We start from the raw sequence: 23,150 nt of genomic DNA, 5'->3' as shown, positions 1-23,150 counted from the left end.
CAAGTTTAGGAAAGTGCCCAGTCGTCCGTCGTTTCCCCTCCAGCCGCAAGATGGCAATGGTGTACAAGAGGCTACATATGCAAAGGATCGGAGTCCGTCGGAAACATTCGGATCCCGTCTGCAAAGACACAAGACAAGCGAGAAGATGATGGTAACTAAAATTCGATGTCCACGGTTAATCATCTAATATTTTGCTCTACTTCATGAAAAAAGCATAGTGTGTCATATTGTCCAGGTAGTTTGCATGTAGGATTATTTTAGTACACGGATGGCTGCCGATGGCCTTTTCATCGCCACCTCGTTCCGAGGGACCACTGTTTCATAATTCGTCAATATCACGCGACACAGCATGTGTAGTACTTATTTCGACATTTTTTTAAAACCAACCCTGAGTTTTTGGAACAACTTTAACTAGGTTAGGTCAACGTGTTTGCTATGTCAACACGTGGTGAAAGTGCCCTTTTGAAATCCGTGATTCATTGTGATTGCAGGGCTTGCACTCATCTCATCTGGAAACTACAACAGGTTAGAAACTTAATGTTCTACTTTTTTTCTTGATTTTTTTTCATCCGCTCGCTGTGATGACGATTTTTCCTGCCATTCGTAGTTTCCACCAGAGGTCACCACGACCAAAGACGGCAAAACACTTCCTTGGATGTCTGAGCGAACAACTTTAATGACCTGAAGTTGACTCCGTTTACATGGAAAATTTATTTATTTTATGCCACTTTGCAGGTGAGTGTCCCGTGGTGGCCATGCTGGAAGCAAGCAACCATGAACCAGTAAGTTAAAAATTTTAGTGCCAGTTTGTACGATTTTGTCGCTGTGATGATGACTTTTCCTGCCATTCGTAGTTTCCACCAGAGGTCATGTGACCAAAGACGGCTTAATTCTTCCTTGGATGTCTGAGCGAACTTCAAAATGTGTCTTCTTGTAATGGCTGTTTACATAGAAAACTGACATTCTATTTTCTTTACCAGGTGAAAGTCCCCTGATGGCATTTTTCTAAGCAAACAATCACAAGCAAGTCAGGTATGTTCAAAAAGTAGTTACTAGAATGTTTTTGTCGCTGTGATGACGACTTTTCCTGCCATTCGTAGTTTCCACCAGAGGTCGTGTGACCAAAGACGGCTTAATACTTCCTTGGATGTCTGAGCGACACACAACTTTTTATTAATTTATAGTCAAGGTTAAACTAAACAGTTAAACTAACTTTCGTCTCACTTTCAGGGTGGCGTTCCTGCGGCGGCCATTTTGTGAGCCAGACGGGTATGTATTGTGTTGGGGTTTTTTTTGGGTGAATATTTGAACATGTGCGTCGCTGTGATGACGATTTTTCCTGCCATTCGTAGTTTCCACCAGAGGTCATTTGACCAAAGATGGCTTAATACTTCCTTGGATGTCTGAGCGACTAAGAAAATGTATTTATTTTTGTGAAGTTAGTTGACATTTAAACTAACCTTATTTTCACTTTCAGGGTGCACTTCCTTTGGTGGCCATTTTTGTGAGCCAGTCGGGTATGGATTTTATTTTTTGTGTGAATATTTGAACATTTGTGTCGCTGTGATGACGATTTTTCCTGCCATTCGTAGTTTCCACCTGAGGTCATGTGACCAAAGACGGCTTAATACTTCCTTGGATGTCTGAGCGACCCACAACTTTTTATTTATTTATTGTCAATGTAGTTGGCATTTAAACTAACTTTCATTTCATTTAAGGTGGAGTAACTGAGGCGGCCATTTTGTGAGCCAGGCGGGTATGCATTTTATTTATTTTTTGGGTGAATATTTGAACATCTGTGTCGCTGTGATGACGATTTTTCCTGCCATTCGTAGTTTCCACCAGAGGTCATTTGACCAAAGATGGCTTAATACTTCCTTGGATGTCTGAGCGACTAAGAAAATGTATTTCATTTTGGCAAGTTAGTTGACATTTAAACTACCCTTCTTCTTTTCACTTTTAGGTTGCACTTCCTTTGGCGGCCATTTTGTGAGCCACTCGGGAATGTAAATATTATTTTTGGGTGATTATTTAAATGTGTGAGTCGCTGTGATGACGATTTTTCCTGCCATTCGTAGTTTCCACCAGAGGTCATTTGACCAAAGATGGCTTAATACTTCCTTGGATGTCTGAGCGACATTGCTCGATGGTCATTTGTTAGTTGTGGGGGAGAATGTTAAGGCTTGTCTTGTCTATTCCCACAGGTTGACTTCAAGTCATCTGGAAGAAGCAAAATGTTGATTTTTATTTTTGTTGACTCTGTTTCAACTGAATAAAAGGATTGAAAACTTGACTCCCTCGATGACTGCTTTTCAAAATTAAAAAACACGATATAACTGCGTGTTCTACATACAAGGCGATATTAAATTCGTTGCCATGAATTTTGACCTTTCTGTCTTGCCGTACAGTCGGTAATTATGCTTACAGCTTTTAGCGTGCTCGGCTAACTGACACCGTAACACTCGGATTTCGCCGGGATGGCGGGGGTACAACCCCAGGTAGGTTAATTCACGAAAGCCATACAATTTTTATATATCAATTTTTAAAGGACTCACTGTTGTCCTCGTGGCTAACATTTAGCGTGTGTGAGGGTGGTGGGGGAAATACTGCGGCTTTGACGTGGCACAAGGCTCCAAAATTGAGTCTTCCGTGTTGACAGAAATGACAGTACTTCATACATATCTAATCTTCGCTGCTGCCTCTAGGATGACCTGCTGAAAATGACTCACAGAGAAAGCTGGAGGTGAGAGGACCAACCCCGCTCTTCTTGCAATAGTTCATATTTAATACGCCTCAGTTCAGAGTAAACCAGTCTATGCAAATAAAAATTCTTGAAATGAGAACTCATTTTAGCAACCATGTCTGCAGGATGCAACATGAGCGTCTGCACGTCAAACATCAAGGTCACGAGGCCATGCACGCCGAGATGGTTATGATCTTGGTCGCCACTCTTGTGGTGGCCCAGATCGTGCTGGTCCAGTGGAAGCTACGCCATCACCGCTCCTACAACGTAAGTGTGTGTGTGTGTGTGTGTGTGTGTGTGTGTGTGTGTGTGTGTGTGTGTGTGTTGCTTCATGAAGTCTCACACTAGTTGTCCTCAGCTGGTTACGCTGGTCCAGATGTGGGTGGTTCCTCTTTACTTCACCATCAAACTCTACTGGTGGAGGTTCCTGTCCATGTGGGGTGTCTTCTCTGTCATCACCAGCTATGTCATCTTCAGAGCCACGCGTAAGCCGCTCTCCTGCAGGACGCCAAGGTAGGCGGCAGAGTCCCAAGCTGCTGTGGCAGAAAAAAAAAAAGCAAGTCATTACCAAATACAGTCCTCAGATTTCCATCTGTGATACTTTGTAGCTATAATTTTGCATCAAGGTCCCTCTCTCGTTAGGATGGTGTACAAGTGGTTCTTGTTGATCTACAAGCTGAGCTATGCCGTGGGGCTTCTGGGCTACGTGGCCATCATGCTCACCATGTTTGGCTTCAACGTCTTCTTCAGGTGAGTCGACGTGACAAACGTGACGCTTGCCGCGACCTGACGTTTGTGGCAATCTGCAGGATCAAGGCAGAGGACTCTATGGACGTGGGCGTGGTCATGTTGTTCTACGGGCTTTACTACGGTGTGTTGGGCCGGGACTTTGCCGAGATCTGTTCCGACTTTATGGCGTCCACTATCGGGGTAATGTGTTAAATATACTCAACAAGCATACATACCGCCAGTAAAAATCACTGGTCGAAGATGAGTTTGAAATTATATTTATAGTTGTGATTTGGGGATCATAGCATGTGGTATGTTTTCTGATTATATTTACATAAGAAATTCAAAAAAAAAATAAATAAATAAATAAATTGTGTGTGTGTGTGTGTGTGTGTGTGTGTGTGTGTGTGTGTGTGTGTGTGTGCGCGCGCGCGCACAGTATTACAGCCGCGGCGGTATACCTAGCCGCAGTTTGAGCGAGCACATATGCGCCGTGTGCGCTCAGAAGATCCTGGTGGACGTGGATGAAGAGGGCGTCATCGAAGACACGTACCAGCTGTCCTGCGGTCACATGTATCCTCACCACCTCCAAAGCATCTTTTCGGAACAGCCGCTTCCTGTTCGCGCCTTAACCGGCCACGTGGCTTTTTAGATTCCACGAGTTCTGCATCCGTGGTTGGTGCATTGTCGGGAAGAAGCAGACCTGCCCATACTGCAACGAGAAGGTGGACTTGAAAACAATGATGAACAACCCGTATCCTTTTGTCCAATTCTGTGTGTGTGTGTGTGTGTGTGTGTGTGTGTGTGTGTGTGTGTGTGTGTGTGTGTGTGTGTGTGTGTGCGCTGACATATTTGCTTGTCATTCCTTAACCTGGTCCCACATCCAGCTGGGAAAAGACGCACGTCCTGTACGGACAGCTGCTGGACTGGCTCCGGTACTTGGTTGCATGGCAACCCATCATCATCGGCATCGTTCACGGGATCAACTTCTCACTAGGGCTGGAATAGAATCCCTGAGGAATGCCACTCCCAAATAAAGTGTCTTGGAGCAGCATCCCTAATTTGTGGACAAAATATCGGGATATTTTTGCTTCCTGAACTTTAGCCTTCTTTCACTTGACGTGTTTTTGGACGCTGACTCCCCCACTTTTTGGGAGTTTGTAATGTTTTGTGTATCACTGAAGTGTGTTGTTTAAAAAAAAAAAATCCAATCCAATAAATGCAACTTCAACATGCTGATGACCCTTTGGACTCAAACATCCAGCAAGGTTCCTGACACTGACCAAGTTTTCCCGTCAGTCCTGGTCATTGTTTGCCGTGCGATGACCCGTACTCTCAGAGATCCTCCAATAGGAGCAAAGGGTGGAGCGGGTGAGCATAAAAGCGGTCTTTGAGAGCCGCCGGACACAAGAGCAAAGCCGAAATGAAGACGACGCGCACGTTGCTGCTGCTGGTCCTTTGCGTGAGTGGGGCCGCCTCACAGGGCAACCTGGACTACGACGAATACGACACGGTGAGGGCAGCCATCCCCTTTTAACACGGCCTCCGTTCAAACTAGCTCCTGACCGTTTGTGCTTTGCGTGCAGGACACAAAGATCCCGTCCAAGGCCAAGACCAACGCGACGGTACGTCACGCTCTTCATCGAGCCGTCCATCCGTTTTGCAGTCATTGCGTCCTAACCGTTCATCCACCGTGCAGTCCGTCGGACTCTTCGCTGTCCACATCACCAAGCGTCTTTGTGTTTACAGGACGAATCGGCACCCGATGCCCGCGGCCACCGCCCACTGACTGGGGGCCGGGACTCCTACACTCGCAACCGCTATACGCCGCCTCCCATTGGTGGTGGCAGCAGGTCTGTCTTTTTACACACACACACACACACACACACACACACACACACACACACGGATGAACCATGACGCTGACATGGCATCTGCCCAGGTATCAAGGACGTCCGACCACCACGTCCAGAGGACAGGAGGTGGAGGAGGAGAAGAAGGTGCACCCCGAGGCGGGCGGATGTTCGTACGGTGCCGGAGAATTGGTACGTTTCGATTTTTCCGCCGCAGTAAAACTTATGAAGTGGAGTCCATATGTTTACATGTCGTCGTTTTGTGAAACGACAAGTTGAAGTGATAAAGCCACAGATTGATTTCAGTATTGTCGTAATCTGATTTCAGAATGACTGTTTTATGTTCAATTGTTTGGTAGAAAGTTGTGACATCGTCGTGAACGCTTAAAAGAATGCCTTGAAGTCCTCGAAAAAAATAATTGCGTATTAACTTACAATCGCAAAATTAAGGGGTAAATGGCAATTATATTACACTGGTTAAGACATTTTTACTTTTTTTTTTTAATCTGCAATACAAGTAAACATTTCTCCATTTTTGCACAGGTTCTGAATCTGCCCTCGTTTTTTTTCTCGAGCACATTAGGCTTTCGTAATATATATTTCATACAATTTATGACTTCAAATTTCTTAAGTTAAGCAACAGGTGGATTTTTTTTTTTCTGAAATGTCATAGCTATAAATCGCAAGGCGTGGTAAAATCCATATTGCGTAAGCTTTCATACGTTACACTTAAAATTTAAAACATTACTATCCCAAAAGCTTTTGAACTCACCGTCAAAAAATACGTTAAGGCATGCAAAAAGTCATCTCTGATTAAAAATTTGGTGCGGGCCAGTGGTGGTGTTTTTTATTTATTTATTTTTAATTATTATTATTTATTTTTTTTTACCCAACACAGTTCAGCCTTTGCTTTGAGAGTTGCTATGAGTTAGGTACGATTCATGTCTATGCTTGACCGTTCTCGCCAGGGTGTGTTGTGTCCCACCGGCTGCGAGCTGAAGACCGCGCTGCTCAAGCAGGAGAAGAGCGTCGCGACAGTAAGTCTACGCCACAGTTTCCCAACCATGATGTCACTGACACAGAATAAAATAACACACGCCAGACCAATTCATTGAAATTGGATAATTTGTCACTGCACAGTGGTTGAGAACGACCACTTTATTGCTAACATTTTTAGTGGGCGGAGCCTCCAAAAACAGCCCTATGGCCAATCAGCCGTTTCCTGTTTGTTCCAGAGCATCAACGACTTGAGGCCTCTGGTGGACGAGCTGTCGCGCTCGTCCAACGTGGTCTATAACTTTGCCAACGAGATGTCCTCCTCGCTGACCGAGCGCCAGCGAATCATCGGAGGTGACGCTGCTCTCCCGCGAAGCGCTTCTCACCGCCCGCGCTCCCCGCGTCCAATCATGCACTTCCTGTCCCCGCAGACAACGGGCGGGTGGTCAATCAGTTCACCAGTCAGGTGGAGGAACAGCACGCCTTCATCAAGGAGACAGTCGACACAGTGTTCCCCTCCACCATTCGTGTCCTGCAGGTGGGTGGCACACCACAGGCGTTGATTGCAATTAGAAGTCTGTTGCCGTATTTAGCCACTTTTCAGACTACCATAGCGACTCCCTAGCAACAAATATGTTCTCCTATTTATGGAATCACCTCCCCCTTTTAGCGACAAATATAGCTGCCTTTAGTAACATTCTATTGGTTGGTCGGTTGCCAACGCTGAGTTAGTCATCGGCGGCGACAGACTTCACCGACGGGGGAATGTCGTTGTCATACCCACGCAGGGCGTCGTGGACAAGCTCCGTCTGAAGATCGAGAAGCTGGAGAAGGCCATCAAGGCGCAGAAGGAGGGGTGCAAGGATCCATGCCAGACCAAATGCCCCATCCCCGTGGTGACCGGTAAGAAAAATGGCAGTCAAATGGTAGTCCTGTCAAAATAAAAGCTCAAATAGCTGACTGCACTTCCAGGAAAGGAGTGCGAGGACATCTACCGCCGTGGCGGGAAAGACTCACAGATGTACATGATCCAACCGGATCCCTTGGCGTCCCCGTACAAAGTCTTCTGTGACCAAAGCTCTAACAATGGAGGTAGGTAGGGGCAAGGTTATTGGAGTTATTAATAATGAAGACTAAAATTGAAAAAAAAAATTTGCGTGGGGTTAACAAAATAAATATTTCGGTTTGTCTGTACAGAAGAAAGAAAAGTCCAACAATCTAAACAGTTTGAAAATTGTCATTTAAAGACTTAAACGAATAGGTTATTTCAAATTAACGGAATTTAAAAAACAAAAATCGAAACGAAATAAAAACGATCTACAATGAAAAATCCGAAACTATTATAAACCCTGGGTAGCGGTGGTGGGGACCCCAGCTGGTGAGGAACATTGTCTTACATGAACCTTGTCCACCAGGATGGCTCCTCATCCAGAACCGACTGGATGGCAGCGTGGACTTTGGCCGACGCTGGGACGATTACCGGCGTGGTTTTGGGAACATCGCGCTGGATGTGGGCAAGGGTTACTGTGAGAGACCAGGTCAGTCTTTTTTTTTTTTCTTCTTCTCTCTCTCCCTGGCCTCAAAAAGGAGCAGCACCACGAATCTCACTTTTTGTCACGTGACAGGCGAATACTGGCTAGGCAACGAGCGCATTAGTCAGCTGACCAAGATGGGCCCGACAGAGCTTCTCTTCGAGATGCAGGACTGGACGGGCGCCAAGGTGAGCAGGCGGCTTGCCGTCTTGACAAACCCAAATGTACTTACCGGTACTGAGCAGTCGGCGTTTTGTCGCTTTGCGTTTAGGTCCACGGCCTGTACCGCCAGTTCACCATGCAGTCGGAGTCGTCCAACTACATGCTGTCGGTGAATGAATACTCGGGCAATGCCGGGAACTGTCTCTTGGACGGCGCTCTGGAGCTGTTTGGGGAAAATCGCACAATGACCAAACACCATGGCGCCAAGTTCAGCACCTACGACAGAGACAATGACAACTGGTGTGTGTGTGGCCATTGTTGCAGATTTGGGGGTCTCGGCCCCTATACCTCTGTGTCGTCAAAAATCCTTCCCTTCTCACTCACCCTCCTTACACTTGACTCCAGGAACCCTGGCGACCCCACCAAGCAGTGCGCCAGAGAGGATGGCGGCGGGTGGTGGTACAACCGCTGCCACTCGGCCAATCCCAACGGCCGGTACTACATCGGCGGAGCCTACACCAAGCAGATGGCCAAGCACGGCACAGACGACGGCATCGTGTGGATGAACTGGAAGGGTAGCTGGTACTCGCTCAAGGCCATCAGTATGAAGATACGGCCCGTCTTCGCCTCCAGATAACCAACAATAACAACAAAGACACTGTGAATAAACGTCACACTTACTTGACAACTTGTGTCCTCGCCGCTCATTAAATACACAAATTTCCTGGATGCTCTTTACAAGCACAATGAAAGTGTTTATGGGCTCGAACATAATTCAATTAACTTTAGTTCATTTTTGGACAGCTAACATGAGCACCGTGCAGGAAAAACACTGCTTACAAAAAATCAGGGATATGGAGCTTCTAGCAGTGGTCAACAGAGGGCGCTGGAGGCCACTGCAGTTCATTTAATGTCGTTGAAAACCAAAACAAAAACCCCATTAAATATTAAAATAAATAGATTTTATTTCTATATGTGCCCTGCGACTGACTGGCGACCACTTTAGAGTGTAGTCGGGCTGAAGCCAGCTGGGATAGGCTCCAGCACCCCCTTCGATCCTGTTCAGGATAAGCACAGTTGAATAGATGGATTAAAATATATGTCAACCTATTTTGGAGATAAGCAGCATACATTGAATGTAGTATATAGTCAGTACGTGTAAAATAAAACTTTAACTTATGCAGTCGCTCCCCTGCAAGATAGGGCCACGGGTGACGAAACATTCCAATGCCTGGTGGTGTGACCCTCCCTCTCCATCGTCACGCACGCAGCACTTTCGCGTTGGTGCGTTTCCTGTTTTGTGGCAACTCTTGGGCTACTCAAGCTGTTCAGAGACCATTGCTGGAATTTATTTATCTCACGATTGACATCATATCGTAACAGTACCTCTGCAATATTGAAGCTAAGTTTACTAAGATTGGTGACTTGGTGTGCTTGCGCTTACTCGATACAAACAAGTGAAGACGTCATCGAATAGAATGATGCTGTGACTTGTTAATGATGTTTAAATACTCCAATACGTGACACTCTGTAAGTGATCTATATTATAATAATAATATTGTGGGTAGTGTATGTTGGATGTTGGAGAAGTGCTAAGATTCGTGAGGTTCGCCATTCTCAGACTCGACCAAAAAGAGCTGATTTTGTCCAATGTCCTCAAACTGGGTGAGCAATTCGCTCCGTACCGTCGGGATCTGCTTGTACGCTTTGGACGGGGGCGGGCCCACGAGCACAGGCCGAAGTTTGATTTGTGGGATATCTCCCGGAGGTGGGGCCTGCTTCCTTCTCTGGCTGTCAAACTCAGTCGCGTCTGCCCGGAGTGTCCGATAGGCGGCGTCGTCGATGCTGAAAGGCAGCACCGCCTTGCAGGATCCCGCACACGCTCGCAGCTTCATGTCCACGTCCACCTGCCGAGCATTGATTCCAACTTAGCATTTTTATTGCTGGATTTTTGCACTAAATGGCGAGACAATTTGAGCAATTCCACTTTGTAAACTACGCAGTGCTTGATTTTGGCATGTGTGACCGCACGGGCGGCAACTGCAAATGAGTTGGCGAGTAGCCACGATGCCGCCACGTGCTCTCCGCCTCACCTCAGCTCTCCACAGCTCTTCCACCTGCCGCCGAACGCGTTCCTTGAGCTCCTCCAGCCGCTGCCGCTGCCGCCCAGATCGTTGCCGAAGTGTCGTCAGGTTCCTTGCCAGCTCAGCAGCATCTTGCACAAACTTCAGCTCCGACACTTGACAAGGCACAATAAGAGTGGTTACTTGACATCAAAACATACACAAATACGACAATAAAAACACACATATTTTTTGTGGCTGGAATGCATGAGTGACATTTCATTTTTTTTTCAATGGAGAAATTGATTTGATGATGATATCTCTTTGGTGCTGTCTTGTGGCATTTTGGTGTCAAGGAATTATTCTGGTGGTGAGTTGAGTGAGAGCTTCCTTAAAACAAAAAGTTGTGCTTTCCTGCAAATACATCCCATCTTGGTGCCATGGAACTATGTTGACGCGAGTTGAGGAGTTTCATTTCAGCAAAGGCAATGCTTTGGTAGGGCGGTTCGGTGGACGAGTGATTAGCACGTCGACCTCACACTGCAGAGGTCGTGGGTTCGATTCCAGCTCCAGCCTTCCTGTGTGGAGTTTGCATGTTCTCCCCGTGCCTGCATGGGTTTTCTCCGGGTACTCCGGTTTCCTCCCACATTACAAAAACATGCATAGCAGGCTGATTGAACACTCAAAATTGTCCCTAGGTGTGAGTGTGAGCGCGGATGGTTGTTCGTCTAGGTGTGCCCTGCGATTGGCTGGCAACCGGTTCAGGGTGTCCCCCGCCTACTTCCCGAAGACAGCTGGGATAGGTTATGGCACCCCCTGTGACCATGGTGAAAATAAAGCGGATCGGAAAATGGATGGAAAAATGGATAATGCTTTGGTTCCCGGTTTTGACATTTTGATGCCAAGGAGCTATGAGGAAGAGAACGAAGCAGATTTTTAAACAAAATCTATGCTTTGCCAAATCTGATGGCGTCTTGGTGCCAAGGAACTACGTCCAAGTGAGACGATTAGCTTCATTTCAACTAAATTTGTGGTTTGCCAGCATCTCATCATGTGGCATCTTGGTGGCATGGACCCACGTTGTAGTGATTTGAGGAGCTTCGTTTGGACATGGACACCACGCGGAAAAACCGAAGCGTTTGCGGCTAGCTTTACCATGTTGGATGACCAGGACCCTCCGGTGTTGGCGGTAGACGTTCGCGACCTTCGCCATCAACTCGTCATTCGCGGCCTCCAGCGTCTTGGCCGTCTTACAGAACCCGTACAGCTTCCTGTCCACTTTTGTGTGCGCCTGGGAGAGGATAGCCTGCAGGCGGCAACCGGATGGACACTTCCTGCCCTGCAGGTCGAGAAGAAAGTTAAAATATCCTTTCAAGCTATTTCCCCTGTTTTCTCAACCGCTCTGCCTTGGTCAAAGGACACGTATTGAGTTGTTTACTATGAGAATGCTTGGGCGCAAATGTGATGTCATATTGAAACAGCCTATTGGCTTTAAGGCCAACGGGACACATTTCCTCTTCTTACCCAGTCACCATGGGAACACGGCGGCACATCCGACCTGGCGGGGCAGCGTCGTCCAGTGTGGGAGAGGCCGGGCTGCTGGCGGCCATGTTGGATGTGCAGGCCGGCGCATGCTGTGGGCGCAGAGCAAATATGTGGTTAGCATGGTCCAAGGACGCCTTGTTTGTTTGCTTTTTGGAAAGAACTTCATCGCAAACACACGCTGACAGATCTGTTTGCCCAAAACAAGCAACTTCCTGTTGACGCAGCTTCCAAGCATTTGTACTGTTCAATTTTTCAGTACTTTTTCACAACAGATGTTTGAGCCTTGAATCCGCCATCCCATTTCTAAGTACGTCTGCTTCTATGCCTTTCTGTGACTCTTCCAGTCTCTTTTTATCTCTGTTGCAACCTCCTGATGATACCATAGACTCGAGTCCTCAAATGTTCTCGGGGAAGATTACAAGTTACAACGCCTGAACCGGCAGAACGCGCTCATTCAAAAGTTTAGGGAAACCTGTGAAGGTTCGAGCACATTTTAGGTTATCCCAAATTTTGTACCGTAGTCTATGTATGGTGCAGATGGTTTTGCTTCCCAGTGAACAGTTGGGGAAGATGGGGTACAGAATGCGTAGACTATGAAGTTTCTACAGCATTTTGGGTTCATCCCAAATAGTGAGTGGGGAATGTGTGTAGTTTTGACCACTTTAGGAGTCCCAGGACCACATTGTGTCCAAGTGGATCCCACTAAAACACAACACACAGAGGAGATGAGGTGAACATCGATCGTTTATTGAGTTCAGTGCTGAACATTTTGGAAACAAGGGGTGGAAAGTCAACAGAACCAAAGGTCAACACAGGAGAATTTCATAATGCGGCAGGTCGCACAAACATTTGCACACTCTTGAGGCGCCGACCGTCCCACACCGCGCCGGCGCCGTCGTTGAGGTTGGCCAATTGGCAGTTGTTGTACCACCAGCCCCCGCCGTGTGTCGCCGCGCAGTTTCCCGCCCCCGCGTCATTGTCCCGGTCCCAAGTGCTGAACTTCATCCCGCTGTGGGACGCGGAGGACATTGCGAGGGCGTCGCCTGCGGTGCCGCTATAGCCGGAGACATGTAACGGATACCCCTCCTCCTCAGGACCCACCCGAATGATGTAGTCTGCAGTGCTAACGCCCCCCTCCCCGTCCTGCATCTCCACCCTCAGCAGGGTCTCACCCTGGCTGGTCAACAAGTGGAGGTTCTGGTTGCCGAGCCACACCTCCCCCCTCCCCTGCGCGTCCACACGTCCGAAACCTTCGCGGAACTCGGCCCAAGTTCTGTTGAAGTTGAGCAAGCCGTTCTCTCTCTGCTGGACTAACAACCAGCCGCCCAACAACCCCTCCTGGAAGCAGTACACTGACACGAGGTCGGCGGCGGCCGAGGCTTTGATGTTAAACAAGCCGCTCGTTTCCCCCCGGGTGTGCTTGTGGAAGATATCCACGCAATCTGCAACACATCATTCGGTTCTTCAAATTCCAGAAAGTTCAACACGGATGCTAAAGCTAAAAATTAGAACGGGTTTCACTACCCTCAGAAAGTTAGGGATATTTGGTTTTCTGCTGAAATTTCAGTATGAACGTAAAATGTACATTTATCACCGTTAGAGCTGAACTTAATTTGAGCGCTAAACTTTTGTCAAGCTGGTGAATGTCTCATTCGTTTTTGAACAACCAACGAGGTGTCGGATCCATGGAAATTTCCAAGGACTGGAAGTGTCACAGAAAGGCATGGAAGCGGACACGTTTGGAAATGTTCATAGATCAAACACCTATTGTGAAATTGTCCATTGACTAAAGAAACATTCCAGGGTATTCAAAAGTTTAAATCAAATTCAATTCAGCTGTAAAAGCGATTGTATATTTTAGGCTCATCCGAAAAATGTCATTCGGGAGAACAATTTAGAAATTCCCAACAAAAAGCAGCGGTTAAGTACAGGAATCGAAAATCGCAAATAATACCCTCAGTCGCGCCATATCAATTCAACATACTGTAGTTCCTTAGCATTAGCATGGGGCTTTTGGCTCCATCTTGTGGCATTTTAGAGCATTTTGGCGATGTTTTTTTTTTTTTTTTGGTGATAGCGGTCCAAAATAATTTGCGAATAGGTCGAAGATGACGAGCACGGTATTCCTAACTTCCTGCGTGTAGTGGATTCTGTGACTAGGGCTCACGACGCGAAGGCCAAAGCTAGCAGATTGCGGCGTCACTCCAGGTTGGAGGGTGCAATACCTTTTCCCGTGTAATCGCTCTGGCGTTCGACTTGCGCGCTGTGTACGCTGCGAGCGTGCACGGCGGGAACGTCGTCATCCGCGTTGTCACTAAAGAACTTTCCCAAGTCGAAGCCCACCTCCGAAAAGGGCTGTGAGGAGTCGAATTTTGTGTCCGATTGGCTTCCTTTGACGCTGCTCACATGAGTGGTCTTGATGTTGGAGGAGGCATGGCTCAGGCTGGGGAAAATGGTGTCCAACCCACCCTTGGAACCAGACAACCCTCGACAGGCGGGACCACCCTCTCTGCTCTCCACTAGTTTTTCCACGGGGCCGTCCTGGGTTATCACCGTGGTTTTCTTGGTCACTATCACGCAAGATTGTGTGCCGGAACTGGAAAAGTGCATGTCTTCAAAGTTGCTACCGCTGCCAGTCAAGTCTCCGGTGTTGCCTCTTGAGACCTCAGTGATGGACTTAGAATGCGTGGAGGAGCTTGATGAAGAGGTGGAAGTACCTGGAACTTTGGAGATAGTTGCGGGGGAGGATATGGAACCTTCCTTCTCGAGAATCAGCTGGAGGGATTTCACCTGAGCAATAGAGAACAAGATAGCATCTGTTAGACCACTGATTCCCAACTACCGTGTGGAGAGATCAACAGCTCATTGCTTCATCGTTTCAAATGCCAGACCCCCCCCCCCCCCAATAAAAAATACCATTGTCAAAGCCACTGTTCTTTTTGACATGTTTCTTGTCACATTTTTTGGGGTCAGAAACTGGCGTTTTTGGTGAAACCAATGCATGTTCTACTCCTGATTACTTCAGAATGGAAAAAGCTACGAAAAAAAAGTATTTCTGGTGAAAGACATTCTTTTACTTTTCGTAGGTTCTGTGCTGATCCTGCAACCAAAAACGTCATTCTGTGTCTTATGAAAGACCAAAATGCTCTAAAATGCCTGGTAATATCAGAAAATGCTTTGAAAACAGCCGGCAGTGAATATGTGAACCAGTATATTAGGTTTGGATTCGGGTTATAGCACCGCTGAAATCAATTTGTGAGTAACCTGAGATAATCGTTAGTTTTGGGGTGGGACGTAATGTAAAATAACTCAATACGGGTTTGGCTACTGCACACCGACTACATTGAAAGTATGTTCACGGCATTGCGAGGCGCCCTGACCTCGTGGAAGACATCTTGCTGTTGCTGTCCCGTCTTGGTAACCTTGGACTTGTAGATGGTGCCCTCGAGCGCTTCTTGCAACGGCCTGCTCTGCATCACTTCCAGCTGCTGCACAGACTGGATGCCCTGCACCTGCTGGGCCTGGAGCTGGTTCATCTGGAAAAGACAACTGTTGTCATATTTTTGCCTCAATTCAATGGACATTGTGATGCTCTTTCAGATAGGTGCACCTTGCGCCTAGGGCCAATAGAGTACAGAATGAAAAGGATATACTGCTCAATGAAGCCCATGTCAGCATCTCAGTAATATCAGTCACTCTTCACAGAGGATAAAGAATTCTGGATGATGATAGGGTCCTTTTTAAAATTCTCACTGGAGCCAAAATGTCAGCGCATGTCAGACAGCGGCTAACCTGTTTGTCCAGAGCCACGTAACCGGCGTGGTCCACCTGGTGCTCAAAGTACTTCTCACAAGAACCTTTGCAGGACCGCAACTTGATGTCGATGTCCACCTGGAGGGAAGAGATCGGGACCCTTAGAAACTTGTTTCTCATTTCCTTCTCAGCATGGCGAAGCGAGGCTCACCTCAAGTCTCTGCATGTCGGTCACCTGATCCATCACCCGATCACGGAGGGCCGCCAGGACCCGCAGCTGCCGGTCGATCTTCACCTTAATGTCGGAGATCCTCTGGCGAAGGTTCTGCGCCAAGTTGTAGTAGCGGTCGTCTTGGCCTACGGGTCGAACAAGCAACACGTCATCCTCAAGTCGCGCTCCGAAAGAGCACGGCGGGGTTCCGAAGGAGGTGCGCGGGGACCAACCGGAGTTCAGGATGAGCTTCTCCCTCAGGTAGTCGTACGTTTGCTTGGTCACGTGATCGGCCGAGCGGTACCCGACTTGGTACTGCTGCAGCATATCGCGGATCTTTTCGATTTTCTTCAGGAGGCTGTGATCCTGGTGGTCCATCAAACCTTGAATCCTGCAGCCTGACGGACACTTGTTACCCTGGCGGCAGAGGTGGAAAAGGTACTCACACTCTGTTTCATTTCAATTCATTTTTAGTGTCAACTCTCTTCAATGAGTGTTTTGTTGTCATGAAAAAATAAATAAAAATCGAACATTACCCAGTCGTCGTCAGTGCAGAAAGGCCACTCCTTCTCGGGGGCGCACTTGTCAGATCGGGTGTTGGGCACCACGGGCCGCGCTCCCCTGGGGTCCATCCCGCTAGCCTGTGGACATTTGGGTTTTTTCATGGGGGGGGGATAGTGTCACTCGATGTTCAAGCAACACAACGGTTTTGTCTGTTGTCTCACCAGCGAGGCGGCGGCGCACACGAGGCCGAGGCAGGCCAGCAAACTTGGTCGTCGCATGTTGTCGAATGTTCCGAAGATCCCGGAGCCGTCCGGTTTTGAAGCCGCCCCCGACACTCGTGACTCAGACGAGGTTGAGCAAACCGTCGAGTGGGCGACGACCTTTTGTGTGGCTGCACTTTGTACACAAACACGAACTTGCGCTTTTTCCCACCAACTGAACACTCAAGCGGTAAATGAGACAGGTCATGGTTGCTACGCGAGACTTAAGTAGGGACTTACGCAAAGCCACTGTCATGTCACCATTTGTCATATTTATCCAAAAAAATGCAATATGACGGCACGCCCGTATGCCACGTACTTCAGCTGGAACAGTTTACAATCAATATTTATAGGATAGCATGACAAAATCATAAAAAAAGGAAAGGCATCCTAGTCAAGAGAGGTGCTGATTAAAAAATGTAATATGTGTGCGGATCGCTACAAACGTGTTTTGCTCTGACTAACCGAAAGACGGAAAGACGTTGACATCGGGACAAATTTGTAATGTGATGAGTTAAAGAGCTCGTCGCACTGCTAATGCTAACGCAGTTGACGTTACATTGGCCCCTGATGACCTGGCAACACAATTGGACAAAAAAAATAAAATCTTACATCAACATACAGTGGAAGCAGTTCATCCATGACAAACGAAACCAAATAAAGAGAACAGAGTGATGGCAATGTCTGAATACAGTTTCACGGCACGATTATTGGAATTCAAGTTGTAAATGAAGGTCAGTTCTTGTGGTAGCGTTGAGGCCTTCCCGGCCCTGACAACTTGTGTGACCATCAATCAACCCCACCCTCCTTGCCCACAGTCAGCTGCTACAGGCTGTACTTTCGCTCCCAAGAAATGAAACGGATGAATCCGGAACCCTTGCTGTTCACACGTCGGTCGCGTTGAGACAGGCGCACGCAACTTCCTGCCTCCCTTCCTCCCTCTTCGTCCTCCCTTCTTGCTCCCCGTTCAACTGGCGGATGGAGTCCTTGCGCCCGCGCCGACACCCTCTATCCCGAAGCTTGAAGGCGGCCAGGAAGGCGGCGCGGTAGTTGCGGTTCATCCACCCGTAGAGCAGCGGGTTGGCAAAGGTGGAGCACATGGCCACCACGTGGAAGAGGGTGTAAAGCAGACGGAAATGGGGCATGTCCAGCACAGTGCTGTCGATGTCGGTGGCGAGCTGGAAGGCGTGGTAAGGGAGCCAGCTGACGGCGAAGACCACCACCATGGTCACCAGCATTTTTGTGGTCTTACGACGGCGGCGGTGGCGCTCGGAGCCCGCGGCGGCGCCGTCGGCCCCGCCCTCCGCCGGGCTGACGTGACCTCGCAGCTTGGACCAGATGCGGGCGTAGGCGAAAGAAATGATGGCAAGCGGGAGGAAGTATTGCAGCACCAACATGGAGACGCTGTACACCGTCCCGTCCGTGCTGGACCCGGGCCACTTCTCGGTGCAAACCTGCAGACGGGGGCCACAAAATCGCGTTGATGGGCAAAAGAGGAAGTACGGGAAATGGGTTCAAGTCTCATGTCTCCAACGTCATGCTCAAGTCTCATACTTCAAGTCTCAAGTACAATGTCTGAACTTTCAAGTCTCAAATTTTAAACTTCAAGTCTCAAGCAAGTCTCATGTCTTGAATTTCAAGTCTCAAGTAAATCTCAAGACTAAATCTTCCAGTCTTGAGTAATTCTCAAAAATCTCAAGGCTCAATCTTAAACTTCAAGTCTTAAGCGAGTCTCATGTCTCGAATTTCAAGTCTGAAGTCCCTCCCAGGCCTGATGAACCTCAAGTCTTAACCCTTTACAACCTGAGCCTTTAAATCTGAACGTGTCGGCGGCGACACTTTTGGCACTGACACGTGTCGGCGCTGACACGTGTCGCCACTGTATGTGTCGGCGCCGACACGTGTCGCCGCCGACACGTTCTGAATTAAAGGGTTAACCTTAAAGTATCATGTGTCATGTCTTAAATTTGAAGTCTCAAGCCTGAACATTGAAGACTCAAGTCTCAAGACTTAATCTTGAAATCTTAAATCAGTCTCAAATCTACATTTCATGGATTCTCGCGATTTTCAAATCTTAACCTTGGAGCCTCAAGTACGGTAAGTCTCAAAGTCTAAACCTTTAAGTTCCAAGCAATTCTCATGTCTCAAACTCCAAGTCTGAAGTGGGTCTCTAGTGGTTACCTTCCAGTCTCAATCAAGTCGATAAATTCCAAACCCAAGTGGAGTCGAACGTCTTTTACTTTTCGTCAAAACAGTGAATCAAGTCCAAGTCATAATGACTCGAGTCCCATCTCTGAGGACGTACCTGGATGCTGTGCCCCGGCGTCAGCGCGAAAGATCCGTACTCTCGGAAGATGGCGAGGGGGCTGGCGAGCGCGGCGCTCATCAGCCACGTGAGCGCGATGACCCCGTAGCAGGTGTCCTTGCGCATCCTGGTCTCCAGGTGGTGAATGATGCACCTGTAATCACGGCGACATCGCTGTCACGCGTCAGGCCCCGGGCCACTCGGAGAAGCGCCCACCCGCCCGCCGGCTTATCCACCCGCCTACCGACCTGTGGCGGTCCAGGGCAATGACGTTGAGGGTCAGAGTGGAGACGTGGACGGCGAGGCCCTGGGCGAAGGGCACCAGGAAGCAAAGGGTGCTCCCAAACTGCCACTCGCCCTGAAGCGTGTAGACCAGCGTGAACGGGAGACACAACGCGTTCACCAGCAGGTCGGCTAAGGGACAGGAAGTGGCATTTAAAGGACGTAAGACATTTAAACTGGGGTCCGTGAGCGAGCCGTTGCTTGGGGGGGCCACAACATAATATGCAATATATGAAGTTCATTCATTCATTTTTTCGAACCGCTTGATCCTCACTAGGGTCGCGGGGGGTGCTGGAGCCTATCCCAGCCGTCTTCGGGCAGTAGGCGGGGGACACCCTGAACCGGTTGCCAGCCAATCGCAGTGCACACAGAGACGAAGCCCACCTCTCCAGCAGGCCTGGCAGTCCTCAGCTATGAGGCCGGGGCTGCCTGCTTTCTCATGGTAATCGCACACTTTGTCCCTGGGTGGATAATCCTGCACTGGCTTTGTGCGGGCCCCAGAGGAGAGCCCCACAAGGTCGACCCCGCTTCACAGAGAGCCACAAAGAGCCAAAAGCAGCAGCAGCACCCCACTCTAGGCCCATGCACCCCTGCACGCAGACATCCACAAAAAGCACGCCCGCTCTCAAATGCACGCTCACACTCATTAGTTATTCTCAATTTCAGCAGTCTCCAGTCATTAAAATGAGCGGCTTGTTTCCCAGCACAGACACGCATCCTCGTATATAGTACACAAGACATGTAAGAAAATGTCAACGGAAAAGGGGGTTTTAGAGTATTACTGCCAAACTCTTTTCGAATGACATATATTCATGCAATGCTTTCAGTGGAAAAAAAATAAGTGCTATATATATATATATATACACATACACACACACACACACACACACACACACACACACACACAGAAAGAGAGAGAGAGAGAGAGAGAGAGAGAGAGAGAGAATAAATTGGGCGTTGGACGTACCGACGGCCAAGTTGGCGATGAAGAAGTTGGTGACGGTGCGCAGCGTCTTGAAGCGGTAGATGACGTAGATGACCAGAGAATTACCCACAAGCCCCAGGAGGATAATGGCGCTGTAGGCCGCGATCAATACCACCTGTAGCGAGGAGCGACAGACACAGCAGTTGCCGGGAGGCCCGTCGGGACGTCAACCTGTCACTCACCTGCACGCCGAGCAGTCGGATGGGGTCTTCGGGAAAGGTGCCGCCTTCGAACCCGAGGTGCTCCGCGTCGGCCAGCAAGTCGTCATAGTCATCGTGGTCACTGAGATTTGCGGACCCAGTCGTGGGTGGGTCCTGATTCACGTCGACCTGGTCCATGTCGTATGTCCAGTTGCACACGTTGGAGAGCCAATCACATTCGTCAAGAATCCGAGCTGAGCCGGTCACGCAATTTTGTCCAGTTGCCTGCGTCCGACATCCAACTGTATATATCGGATATCCAATCGCAGACGTATGTCCACGCCCACAGGTCTAAGGTTCAATCGTATGTCTTGCATGTTCAATAATTTCTCGTCTGTCCTCTCTCACACAATCATTTGTCCAGTCGCGCACATCATACGTCCAGTCAGTCAGACTGACTGGCTTGGCAGGGCCATTGCACATTGCCTGTGGAAGGAAAGAGAAAGAAATATTTGAGGAATTTCAGTCAATTGTGTGGTTTGGGATGAAGAGCAACGGCTCGCGTGGCGGTTAGCGACGCGTAAGGGGACACTGATTTATTCATCAACACGTTTCCCGCCTGTGCTATTTTTAGCTCACTCTCATCTGGAGGAGCCAGTGTAGTGAGAGACGCAGTCACCTGGAGGCGAGGCATCCCTACAGTTTTATAAACAAACCTACAGGGACCTAGCATGCTGCCCTGAGGAGCCCCACCGCAAATGGTAGCGTTGTCAGATGACGTGGTTAGAAAAACCTAGAGGGACCTAGCATGGTGCCCTGAGGAACCCCGCCGCAAATGGTTGCATTGTCAGATGACGTTGTTAGAAAGTGACTTCTTTACATGACAACAACGTGGAAAACAAAATACATATAGCACAGAATCATACATAAATGCTGACACCAGACTGAATGTGAATTTTGATTGCATTAATCACTTCGACAGGAAGAAATTTCAGATTTTATGGCCAATGCTGTCAAGTCCCATACGTGCGAAGCACTGCAAATTGCCTAATCCTAACCGGTAACTGAATCCTAATTATCCTTGTGCAATTCTTGAACCGTCATTTGAAATAATGTCCTGTCTTTGAACTCTGGGGATGGAAATTCAAACTTTTTTAATTGGATTTATCAACAAAATAATCGACACAATCGATTATTTAAATAATATTAAGATCATCAGTTGCAGCTCTAATATATGAGTATATACATCTCATATCAATAAAAAATGCATTTGATCTAGGTTGTTTTGTACGTAACTTGAGTCCGTTCATGCTTTCGAAGACTGCTTTAATCACCAACAAAAATTTGGACAGTAAACAAACGGTAAGAGAACCGTGTGACTCTGGTTCTTAATGTTGCCTGACTGAGCCTTTTTACCGACAATGCCCCAAGATGAAAGACGTAAGGAAGTAAAAACATACAGTATGTAATTTTAGTCTCCGGTAGTAGTTTTTCACTTCTGGTAATTTCACTGCCACTGACAAGTATCCTTGTCAGTAATATTTTCGAACGGAGATGAGTCGGGGAGTGTCTTATGCTCCTTCGCTGCGTCAATCTTTGAAAACTCTGAAATCGTTGAAAACTTTGAAACAATTTCACTGATGCACAACCACCAGTAGATGACAACGCCCTCTCCATTTTAGATCTCAGCTCAGCTCGGCTTGTGAGTCTACTGGGAGAAGCGGCTGCATTTTGTCCGACCCGCCTCTTTTCTACCAATGATCATAAATGAACAGAAAAAGGGAGAATCTAACTTTTTTTTTTTTTTCTTGGTGAAAGTCCATTCCGTCATTCTGTAGATTTGGTGTAGGTATACAATCGTTGAACACAATATCCTGTGGGTCTTGAAAATGACAAAGTACTCTAAAATGGCCGGCAGTGAATGATTAATACAATAATAGCGGGTTCACTTAAATTTAAATCTACTCTGTATTTACATGATGCATGTTTGCGAAACATTCATTCATGAAATGGCAGACGCACTTGTCCAATTAATGAATGACACAAGCCCCTGACATCCTCCCCCAAAATAAAAGTGACACTTGAAGAGTTGATTTGTATGAATATCATTCTCAATATATATTGAAAAGGTTGACACACTGACCAGTTGGCGTCTCCGTGGTCCAGACTCCAAAAGTCCTTGACGGTCCAAACAAACAAAACAAAAAGGTGGTGTTGTTTACTTTTCCAAATCATCCATCACCTCGTCACCTTAGATGAGCACGTTGCATCACTGCGCGAGTTCGAGGAGGCGGCGGCAAAGAAGAAGAAGAAGAAGAGGCAAGTGAGGCAGGGGAGCATCACATTGCAGAAGCGGGGCGTGCTTGCGAGTGCGAAGAGAAAGATGACGGAGGAGGAAGATCAAATCAAAGTGAGCAGGCGGGAGGTAGCAGATGGCAGTGTCATGACAATAGAAAAGAATTAACAAATGATTCATATAAATGCATGAAAAATACAAATTCAATTCACGCAAAATGCAAAATAAATGTGCAGCGCTTCTCACCCAGAGTCACCCTTGAGGCCAATAAAATTAAGTGAGGAAATGCAAAAACAAAAAAAAAAAAAGATAAACCCCAAAAACCTAAAATATGCAAACCGAATAGAAGCAGTACCGGAGCAAGGAGTGGGGGGGTCTGGCGATTCACTTTTCTCAGCCGAAAATCCCTCAGGAATGTCCCACCTACCTCAGCCTGTGAATACAACTAAGCACACAAAGAAGCTAACAGCGCTAATGCTACACAGCCAACCGTGGCCAAGAAAAGCTGCTTTGTGGGGATCAAAGTGCGCGCCGTTTCATTAAGATTAAGGCCAAGCACATTAATCAGACGGCCGATTCCACATATTACAAGATAAGGAAAAACATCAAGGATATTGAAACACTCGCACCCCACGCGTCCTCCAAAAATTGGCAGATTTTTGTGCATTTTTCTCTCTCTTCTCGGAATGGCATTCTGCCAAATATCAAAATCGGCATCGGCTACGTGTGTGTGTGTGTGTGTGTGTGTGTGTGTGTGTGTGTGTGTGTGTGTGTGTGTGTGTGTGTGTGTG

At 47.7% G+C, this 23,150-nt stretch overlaps 5 protein-coding genes and 1 long non-coding RNA gene across 6 annotated transcripts; 3 read left to right on the top strand and 3 right to left on the bottom strand.

The window, feature by feature from the left end:
• Nucleotides 1–59: 59 nt before the first annotated feature.
• On the top strand, nt 60–1,477 carry LOC109507033 (uncharacterized). The gene is made up of 5 exons (XR_002166397.1): nt 60–151; nt 492–525; nt 736–782; nt 981–1,032; nt 1,231–1,477. It is a non-coding gene; the product is annotated as an uncharacterized LOC109507033 (long non-coding RNA).
• Nucleotides 1,478–2,391: 914 nt separating this feature from the next.
• rnf175 (ring finger protein 175) lies at nt 2,392–4,707 on the top strand. The gene is made up of 9 exons (XM_019856160.1): nt 2,392–2,498; nt 2,706–2,743; nt 2,869–3,010; nt 3,102–3,256; nt 3,386–3,493; nt 3,553–3,673; nt 3,912–4,045; nt 4,125–4,226; nt 4,360–4,707. Exons 1-9 carry the CDS (start codon nt 2,478–2,480, stop codon nt 4,478–4,480), a joined length of 942 nt encoding a protein of 313 aa, XP_019711719.1. The 5' UTR covers nt 2,392–2,477; the 3' UTR covers nt 4,481–4,707.
• A 113-nt stretch (nt 4,708–4,820) lies between these two features.
• On the top strand, nt 4,821–8,700 carry fgb (fibrinogen beta chain). The gene is made up of 13 exons (XM_019856159.1): nt 4,821–4,985; nt 5,059–5,097; nt 5,222–5,325; nt 5,415–5,517; nt 6,294–6,362; nt 6,561–6,675; nt 6,753–6,859; nt 7,110–7,224; nt 7,294–7,413; nt 7,737–7,859; nt 7,947–8,041; nt 8,125–8,315; nt 8,421–8,700. The coding sequence occupies exons 1-13, from the start codon at nt 4,896–4,898 to the stop codon at nt 8,650–8,652; spliced, it is 1,503 nt and encodes a 500-aa protein (XP_019711718.1). The 5' UTR covers nt 4,821–4,895; the 3' UTR covers nt 8,653–8,700.
• A 642-nt stretch (nt 8,701–9,342) lies between these two features.
• On the bottom strand, nt 9,343–11,858 carry LOC109506930 (fibrinogen alpha chain). Its single transcript, XM_019855977.1, has 5 exons — nt 11,807–11,858; nt 11,603–11,712; nt 11,234–11,417; nt 10,109–10,254; nt 9,343–9,922 (listed from the first exon to the last, which is right to left on the bottom strand). The coding sequence occupies exons 1-5, from the start codon at nt 11,856–11,858 to the stop codon at nt 9,608–9,610; spliced, it is 807 nt and encodes a 268-aa protein (XP_019711536.1). The 3' UTR covers nt 9,343–9,607.
• A 491-nt stretch (nt 11,859–12,349) lies between these two features.
• On the bottom strand, nt 12,350–16,458 carry fga (fibrinogen alpha chain). The gene is made up of 8 exons (XM_019856194.1): nt 16,313–16,458; nt 16,124–16,228; nt 15,821–16,004; nt 15,588–15,733; nt 15,416–15,514; nt 15,004–15,159; nt 13,849–14,413; nt 12,350–13,065 (listed from the first exon to the last, which is right to left on the bottom strand). Exons 1-8 carry the CDS (start codon nt 16,367–16,369, stop codon nt 12,446–12,448), a joined length of 1,932 nt encoding a protein of 643 aa, XP_019711753.1. The 5' UTR covers nt 16,370–16,458; the 3' UTR covers nt 12,350–12,445.
• A 96-nt stretch (nt 16,459–16,554) lies between these two features.
• Nucleotides 16,555–22,706, bottom strand: npy2rl (neuropeptide Y receptor Y2, like). Its single transcript, XM_019856195.1, has 6 exons — nt 22,207–22,706; nt 20,106–20,549; nt 19,906–20,038; nt 18,905–19,070; nt 18,657–18,810; nt 16,555–17,805 (listed from the first exon to the last, which is right to left on the bottom strand). Exons 2-6 carry the CDS (start codon nt 20,259–20,261, stop codon nt 17,236–17,238), a joined length of 1,179 nt encoding a protein of 392 aa, XP_019711754.1. The 5' UTR covers nt 20,262–20,549; nt 22,207–22,706; the 3' UTR covers nt 16,555–17,235.
• Between the last annotated feature and the right edge of the window lie 444 nt (nt 22,707–23,150).

Source organism: Hippocampus comes, unplaced genomic scaffold (assembly GCF_001891065.2).
Source record: "Hippocampus comes isolate QL1 unplaced genomic scaffold, H_comes_QL1_v1.1 scaffold246, whole genome shotgun sequence".
In the NCBI taxonomy this organism is placed as follows: Eukaryota; Metazoa; Chordata; class Actinopteri; order Syngnathiformes; family Syngnathidae; genus Hippocampus; species Hippocampus comes.
Note: the sequence above shows the minus strand (reverse complement) of the source record. Positions and strands in the feature narration are given on the sequence as shown.